General features: G+C 40.2%; 2 protein-coding genes across 2 annotated transcripts; both read left to right on the forward strand.

Moving 5' to 3' along the window:
• The first annotated feature begins 628 nt into the window (after positions 1 to 628).
• On the forward strand, positions 629 to 5,945 carry lrrc74a (leucine rich repeat containing 74A). The gene is made up of 13 exons (XM_084915784.1): positions 629 to 740; positions 867 to 1,039; positions 1,115 to 1,222; positions 1,326 to 1,419; positions 1,635 to 1,684; positions 1,804 to 1,885; positions 1,977 to 2,062; positions 2,131 to 2,325; positions 2,412 to 2,507; positions 3,299 to 3,442; positions 3,633 to 3,737; positions 3,868 to 3,953; positions 5,336 to 5,945. The coding sequence occupies exons 1-13, from the start codon at positions 629 to 631 to the stop codon at positions 5,943 to 5,945; spliced, it is 1,941 nt and encodes a 646-aa protein (XP_084771910.1).
• Positions 5,946 to 6,417: 472 nt separating this feature from the next.
• Positions 6,418 to 8,176, forward strand: olfm4.1 (olfactomedin 4, tandem duplicate 1). The gene is made up of 5 exons (XM_084915765.1): positions 6,418 to 6,471; positions 6,571 to 6,741; positions 6,833 to 7,045; positions 7,115 to 7,262; positions 7,341 to 8,176. Exons 1-5 carry the CDS (start codon positions 6,418 to 6,420, stop codon positions 8,174 to 8,176), a joined length of 1,422 nt encoding a protein of 473 aa, XP_084771891.1.
• Positions 8,177 to 9,182: the final 1,006 nt, after the last annotated feature.

Here is a 9,182-nt window from a genome sequence, read left to right on the forward strand (position 1 = left end):
TTTCATGATGTTTTCAGCATTATAATGGCTGTAAATGCTCCATATTTTCTAGAAGGAGAAAAGCTTACATAAAACACCAGTTAGTAATCATTACAGTGGAAATGCAGTCAATTTTCTTTTTGCTAAATAACTCCAGTATTGATCCAGTATTGACCCAGTAAATTCTTTATATATTAACACTTCAACGGTGCAGCGACTGGTAGCTCTATCTGTTAGCATTAGCATTTGCTCATAAACATACACTTTCTTCCATCAAACTGATGGATTGTCACAATTTCAATTAAGAAGATCAAATTACATTTTTATGAAACTTCTTCTGCACACGTATCATACTTTGCTTGTGACAGTCATGTGTTGAATTTTGTAAATGTGGGAGATTGTCCCAATAAGTGACATTGGATGAATTAAATTACAGCACACTATAACTGTAGTTTTTGCTTAGGATTGTAACCCGAGTGATGCATAAATTGTTAACGACACAAGACACACAACCTGAGGGGTAGAATTACCCGGGGCATAGTACAGGCCCCTTTCATTTCACAGGCCCTGTTCTTACCAGGCACATCACAGCCTGATGTTTGTGAGTGGGAACCATTTCAAAAAGGACAAGTTTTAAAGACAGGCCGTAATGTCGATACCGTCATTTGAGTCCCTCTGCTTAAAAGACGATGACAACTGTCCATCCCCAACTGATCTCGACAGCTTTGGCAATGAGTTTGACAAAGACTTGGAATCAGATGGTGAGCATATTAAATTCAATCATGGAATAATCCTTGAGGTTCTTGTTTAAATACTAAGTAATTTAGTAGTTGTTACTTTAAATCTATACATTAGTTATATTAATTTATGACTTTTATAATATGCAGGAAATAAGATCAACAAGGAGATGGACACTGCTGAGGTGTACATGCAGGCCTGCAAGCTGGTAGGTGTGGTGCCGGTCTCTTACTTTATTCGAAACCTTGACTCTCCAGCTGTGACACTCTCCCACCATGGGCTCGGACCTTTGGGATGCAAGGCACTTGCTATTGCTTTAGTGGTAGGTTTAAAATCTAAGAGCTGTTAATCAATGAGGCACTTTTAAATAGAAAACTGATGATCCGGTTTTATTTAGACTGATACGCAAATAAGCGCCCTGGCACTGGCAGACAATTCAATTCAAGCTGAGGGAGCCAAATACCTCATGGAGACGTTGAGGGCTAATTTCACCATTCAGCACCTGGTATGTAAGACTGCAGGTTGACCACTGGAGGGCACAAGAGTATTTCAGGTCTAAATCTGAGAGCTCTACATCAAGTTTGGTTTTAATAATACATTTTTTTCAGGATATATCCCACAACCATCTGAAATCTGCTGGGGCTGAGTATGTGGCTAAAATGTTGCTGGACAGCATTTCGTTAAAATCTGTGAAGCTTTCAGGTAATATGCACGTGACAATGCATTTAACTTGTCAGATGTTATGTGACAGATGACTGGCACCACAAACAGTCAGCTTACATTTGTTTTGTCGGGGTTGCCTTTTTCCTGACAGGTTAGTCGAGGTTAGTTTCTGATTGGTTTGTCTATTTAACAGCGATAATTATTGTGATCTTTTTTTTTTCATGATTGTTTTGAAAGCATTTTCTTCCCTGCAGGGAATGGATTTACTGATGATGATGCTAAATATTTTGCAGATGCTCTGTCAGTAAGTTATCAGTTATGTCCTGCTTTTTCACACATAACAACCCATTTTAGTCATTCCTATATTCATAAATTGTTCTTTTGCTACTTGCACCTGTCACATTGCTATATTGTTACATTCAGACTAATTCCAGGATAAAGGTACTGGATCTGAGCCATAATGAGTTTTGTGGAAAAGGAGGGGAGCATTTGGGACAGCTGCTGGGTATGGTAAAAGGTCTTAATAGGTCTAAGACTAGTTCTTAATAGCATTATAGATGTATTCTTTCACTGACTTGGCTTTCTTGTTTCTACAGCAAACAATGAGGGCCTGGAGGTGCTGGACCTCAGCTGGAATCATCTAAGAATGAAAGGGGCTGTGGCTTTTTGCGCTGGGTTAAAAGTAGGGCTGATTAACAAAATTTGTTAGTTACTCTGTGTGCAGCATTTCATCACAGTCTTCCCATTTAGGTGAATATGATGTTAAAGCACCTTGACTTATCGTGGAACGGTTTTGGGAACGAAGGTGCTCTGGCAATGGGAGAAGCCCTCAAATTCAACACCACTCTGGTGCATCTCAACCTCAACAATAACCGCCTGACCAATGAAGGCGTCAGCATGCTGTGCAGGGGTCTTGAATTCAATGACACACTCAGAGTCCTGACGGTGGGTGGACGAAATTGCATTAGGGTAACGTATATCACAGTCATGGCTTCAAGTGAAATATCGGATAATGTCTTCTATTTCTTTAGTTGGCTTATAACTCTTTGACAGTAGAGGGCGCACTGGCTCTAGTCAACGTGGTGAAGAACTCACCTAAAACTGCCTTGGAGGAGATCAACATATGTGTGAGTGGCAGTGCATCCTGCTCTGCTCCATGTCACAGATTACCACAGGCTGTAGGGACAGTGCATCCACAAATCAAATTTACATATTGTTCTGCTGGCCTGTAGTCGGATTTATCCATGTGAATTGTTCTGGTGCAAATGTCCCAGTTCTATTGGTTGTAGAGATGTGTCTACATTTAATAGAAATTCACTTGTGATGCTCAAAGCACTCAAATAATACATCTGAAAAATCCACAGTTATGTTTCTTTCCGCAGATCAAGACCCAATTAGAGCCGAGCAATTCTTGAGCAATTCAGAGCAATTCTTGCACGACGTCCTTTTTTCTTTCTACCAAACGACATAATCTAATGTAGACATGCAGCTGGTTGATATTACATCATAGCAGAAAGCATTATCAGCGTTTACATCCTGCCAAGCTGTCACAATCATCAGGTTCTCGTCATGGGTAAATGCACGCTTCCTTCTGTACAGTTATGCAGTCAGCAGGTGTTGTTTTATGGAGAAAAAATAGTAATGAAACTGCTCACAACCAGGTCATTTCTGGAAATATTCAGTGCCACTGAAACTGAGCAACTCTCATCTAAAAAGTCTATACAGAGAAACTGCACTACAGGCCAGATTTAAACATATGTAATTATAAGGTGAACTTTTTCTTTAAGCAAGTCATTTTTGCTCTGATTTCAGTTCAATTTTGTGTTCATTTTAAGTCAAAGTTGTAATTTTTTCCTTTTTTTGACATAGGAAGCAAAATGTGTGTGTGTGTATATCATGTTGTCTTTTATCTGAACAGAATGTGCTGGTAAATGAGCACTTTGTGCATCTATTGGAGGTGACGTGTCAGGAGCATCCTGGTCTGGATGTACAGTATGGAGGCGTAGGAGGCTTCATGGCTAAGAAGCCACCAAAACGTGTTGATCCAATGAAAGTCATTCAGGTCTGTCTCAGTTGGTCGAATGAGCATCTGACACATACTGCATGAATTTTATTGTGAAAATATACACAATATATCTTTATTTTTATTGTTTCTTTCTTTATTCAGAGTATATTTGCTGTTCTGATGTTTACTTATTTTGTTGGTCTCCATTTAATTATTGTCAAAATCACTTCTACCAATGCTTCTGAAGGATTATCTGGACCAACGGAAACTGCGGCTGTGGGATTTCTTTCGAAACATCGATAAAGATGGCATCATGAGAGTGTCTGTTACTGACTTCAGGAAAGCAGTTCAGGTTTTCCAAACAAACTGTGATACTGTATATGGAGCCGTGTAGAGTCAGTGCATTTCACTGAGAGTTTACTGCGATAAAGAGAGCAACTATGAAACTGATTCCCTTTTCCTCTTTTGTGTGAAACTGTAAGCAATCAAGCATTCCCTTGGACCGATACCAGATTGAGGAGCTGATTCAGAGACTTGATCGGGACAGGACAGGAATGGTGGACTACAGGTGAGCATTTCCCATACTGTCTAAATATACTCACATCTGAAGCTTCAATATTTACGTTACAAGGTGGAGCTTTGGCGTGTTAAACCTTATCATTTTTACATTTTGATTGTTTTTATCTCTCGTTTACTGATAGTACAGCTGGGCATAGAGTGTCTTAGTTATGGCCTGGGAATTTGCCCAGATCTTAAGTTCAACTGACCCTATCAAAACTAAGAGTAGCTGAAAACTGCAAACCTCTTCAAGTCTGAAAAGTTCACTCACTTGCGGCAGAAGTCTATTTGACTGGTATATTCGGATATTGGGTTGTCTCTCGCACTGGTAAAAGCTTTTTCCAAATATTCACAGATCTACTGTATATATAATTTACTACAGAAGTTGTTTTTTCTTTTTTGCAAATCTGCCTGAAAAAAAATCTGACCACATTTTTTTAAGCAATCATACTAACAGACAAACAGACAGACAGACACACCAAACTAATCGCAGAAGCTCCACTGAAGTAATAATAGTGTTATATATGTATAGTTATGTATAGCACAGAGAGAATCATAAGCTAAGAATAACTTGTATGGGAACTTTTCTTCCACAGTTTGGATAAAAACACATGTTAAAGAAGTCCACGTAGCTCAACATACAAACAGATGGTAAACCATGTGGTCTATACATTCATATTTTTATATAGGTGTTTTATAAACTACATAAAAAGTAATGATCATAGGTTTAAGAAAAAGCTAACCCTTTTCCGCAGTTGTTTAAAGCAGACCACAGATTCAGCCATCCTGACAGGCTGAGGGAGGTTGCACCAAAGTTTAGAAGCTACAGTCTCAAAAACATGATCGCCTCTAGATTTAAAATATGAGCATAAAATATATAAATATGACAATTATAAGACCCTGATCATATGATCAGGGAGGTTACTGCTGGAATAAGGTTAAAGCAGATCCTCATGCATACAGAAGCCTGGGTATGATGGGCTTTATACTGTATGTAATTCATCTGGGGTACCTAGTGAACGTGCAAAAATTCCACACACAGGTGGGTTCAAACTAGGACCATCATGCAGTGTTAACCACTGCCTCATTGTTCTGCCACACTGCACATAGATAAATGCTAACATTTTGAAATTAACTCTAACTCAGCCAGTGGAAGGAGAAGCTGTCAGGTCCGAACACAAGAACCTCAGTTGTCGAGATTGAAATTGAGAGAATATTAAGGACATCCAAGTAGTAATTGTAGTGAAGTTGTTAGTGAGGTAGGATAGGCTGTTCAAGTTGTTAGGCTTCACAGAAAAGTGCAGTTGTGGAGAGACAGGTAGATAATTGGTTGGCGTATGAATCTAAAAGCAGTCAGTGATGTTTATACTATAATCTGACCATTCTGTGCAGGGGACTGGCAGATACAAGGAAACAAATGATGAGGGATCACCGCCGCCAGCTTAGGAAATTTGAGTCCCGTCAGAAGAAAGAGAAGCAGAAGAGTGACCGCATTCTCAAAACCTTCCAAAGTGCTGTGGAGGCGGTGACACCTCACAGCTCCATAGTCATGTCTCCAGGAGGTGCCAAAGAAGACTCGAGTGGCCCTCAACACTTTTCCGCCACCCCTCTCAGCTCTTGGCACCACATTGTCATGTCCAACAGCAGCCGCTACTCTGTCACTAACATGAGCAACATCCACCTGCCCATGTTAAGAGGCGCCACGCCTTACCGTCCCACCAGCTCCTCCGGGATGCGTTCGTACTCCCAGCCAAACTTGTCGGCCAATTCCCCTCGCTCTGCTCCAGACAAGTCCATCTCTGCTCAGGGCGTTCGCTCTGATCCAGAGATGAGCCACAGCAAGCTAAGCCCCACTGCTAACAGCCTGACGAGATCCAGGCCCGCTCTCAATGTAAAGCAGTCAGAGGGTAAAAGTAAAGTCAAAGTCAAGAAAATGAAGAAAAAGAAACCGAAGAAGAATGCAGACAAAGCTTCAAAGAACGCCGCAGTAACGGTCAAGTGACATGAACACTGTATAATGCTGTATTACGTGCTATATTATACATGTGATTTGTTTTTCCCTTGGTTATTATGTCATGCAATATTTTTAAGTGAATAAATAACACATTTGATTATCAATCTTATCTAAAAATCTATATTTATTGCTTTAATAAGTTATCAGCGGTCATGTCTTCGCCACCTTGCAGTTAACGACACTGAGTGGGATGGGCCTTCTTCAGAAACATAATATTTCATCATGGTATTCGGGAATGGTGTTCTCATGCGAGCCCACACTCTTGAGGATAATTGTAAACAAACATCTGAGGTTAATTTCTGTTTGCTGTAGATAAGAACGAGCATTATATCCTGGCATGTTCCTCAACTAATAATTCTGTGAAGTGAGACAGGTGCTGCGTCCTCTGATATGATGGAGGAGGATCTATAAATTCAAATGATCCACCTATCTCAGTCATAACCACTCTGACTGCAGCAGAATGATCGTCACTCTGTATTTCTCAGCACTGCTGAGCTCCACGGTTGCCTGGGAGGTACGCATGACATGACGTAGATCAAGCGATTCATCTTTATTCTTTAAAGCTCCGTACACATTTAGGTGAGATGATTTCTTCCATCTAACTCTTTTTTAGGGAGTGAGGAGCGTGTGGAGTGAAGGGAATCCAAGAAATGAGTCCGGAGGTGGTGAAAGGTGCTCCTGTGACGCCTTCCTGCCCGGTTCAACTTTTCCTGTAGGTGATCTGGTGGTGATAGAGCAGACGGCAGTGGAGATCTCACATGAACTGGAGCTGGAAATGGGCAAGGTATTTAGTCACAAGGGAACGTGTGCATTAAAAGATTACATAATTGTGACAAAAAACATTTTTGAATGTTTTTTTCCCAATTAAATTTCAGCTGGGGGAATATGAAATCAAAGTGACAGAATATGAAGAAAAGATCGTAAAACTCACAGCAAAAATTGAAAAAATGGAGGAGAATCCTGATGGCTACAGTGAAAGTGAACGGAATGAGATAAAGATTGAGATTAAACAAGTGGAGGCCTTGATTACAGACCTGCAGCTCTCCATCAACGGCTCCACTGCTGTCCTTAAATCCCTGCGTGTACAGGTATGTCCCGAGCTGAAGGTGTTTTAAAAGCCAGCAGAAGCAGTGGAGATCCATTGTGTTATCTTTCAGATTACAGTCATGGTGGAGACTCTGAACAGGCTGGAAAAGACCTACGACAAGAATTTAATTCTGGTGACACGCCGAGAATACCTTAAGGTGCAGCTGCAACTAGAGGAGTGTGAGAGACGTCACCAGGAGCTTTTCTACCCCAACATTGGTAAGCTCACTTATACCATCATTCCAGTTGTAATCCCTGTTTTTGTGATTACAACCTAATTTTCGTCTCCTTCTGCAGGTTCATGTGCACACACTGGTATCACCAAGCTCAGCAAACCCATAGTAAGCCAACTGAATGCCCATCTAAATGCTGGCTACAAATTTGGTGGATGGGGGAAAGATTCAAAACCTATTCCAGACAGAGAGTCCATGTACTGGTACTCTGGGTATACAAGTGCCTCCATTATTGACATCAGGTTCTACACTAACTACAAGAACCTCATTTTAAGAAACCACTTTCAGCATCACAGCTTACAAACCAGCTGGCGTGGCACAGGAACCAATTTTATCTTCCGTGACAACACTCTGTATTATCAGATCAACAGCCCGTTTGGGTTAGCTAAACTGAATTTCACCACAATGGCATATGAGTCCAGGGTGATCCCCAAGGCTAGTTCAGGCTTCTCTTATGCATACTTTCCCAGTCAGAACTTTGACTTTGCTGCCGATGAGACGGGGCTGTGGGTGACCTATGCCACACAGCAGTCTGCCGGTCGGATGGTCATTGCTAAAATAAATGAGGCGTCTTTTGGGATAGAGGAGGAAATGGAGACTAGTATCTACAAGCCGGGTGTGAGCAATGCCTTCATGGTTTGTGGCACTTTGTATGCGGTCAGGACAATCGATACCATCACTGAAGAGATATTTTACAAGTATGACACTAAAACCAAAGAGGAAACTTACATCAGTATTCCCTTTGAGAGGTTCCAAGAGAAGTACTCAAACCTGCACTACAATCCCGCTGACCAGAAGCTCTACATGTACAATGATGGCTACTATGTCCAGTATCACCTGTGGTTTAACCACACAGCTGTGGCTACGGCCACCACGGCGCCACAAGTTCTTTTAACCTAAATTGAAGATCTGATATTTTCTGAAGTATCACATCATATGAATGAGCCAACTATTGTCTCATCTTGTCGAGTAATGACCTCCTAATCCTTCTTGATTGTTAATAAATGATTTCAAGCATCACACAAGTGTCATGAGTGTCTTTTTTTGTGAACTTTGAAAACTAAAACAGAATTAAAATAAAAATGGTTCTTAATTGTACCTTCAAAAACTTCTATTCTACTGTAGAGGTAATATCTGTTGTTTTAGTTAGTTTGCTAACTATTAATACAATATTTGTAATTATTATAACTTCCCTGACAAATCATTGATAGGCATGTCTACAAGAGTGTGAATCCACTGTTTCAAAACCTATATTTTTATTGTAACACCTGTACTAATTTTCCTAAATCTTGCCTCAGATGTTTGCCCTCTATTCAGTAAAATTTAAAAAGATTAAAAAAAAAAAAAACTAACACTGAAACTGATCCAATCTCAACTAAACATTTTCCCACAATAAAAATTAAACTCAAAGGTGGAAATCCACCCTGGAAATTGAAATTATGCAGAATTAGAAACAAAATGTCAAAATGAAATAAAAATAAAACTTACTTGAACATACAAAAGTATAACATCTGTGTTGACTGCAGTCATAAATGATCTAACTGAACCACTGTATGCATGTCTGCATTTAAAGTGCAATGGAATAATCATCCTGTATGTGCAGTAACTTGACTAAAAACTGCTACAGTGGCAGTTAGAGAATACATCCTACCCCGGTTCCAATAATGATTCCTACACTGACTCCTCTCCCACGCCTCGTCCCCAATTTGCAAACCCAGCTCCTCCCATGCATTCTTCAAAAAGTCAGATTTAGAATTCAAATACTCTGGAAAAACATTCACAAAACCAGAAAACAAGTTGTTAGAGTTCGGGGAGCCCAGAAGGAGCTTAAAAATTGGTCCCTCTTCTGGAAGAGATGGAAAGTTTAAACTACTCTGACGAACATAGTTTCTTATCTGTAAATATT

Source organism: Perissodus microlepis, chromosome 19, assembly GCF_051167445.1.
Source record: "Perissodus microlepis isolate ML-2025 ecotype Zambia chromosome 19, ASM5116744v1, whole genome shotgun sequence".
Taxonomy (NCBI): Eukaryota; Metazoa; Chordata; class Actinopteri; order Cichliformes; family Cichlidae; genus Perissodus; species Perissodus microlepis.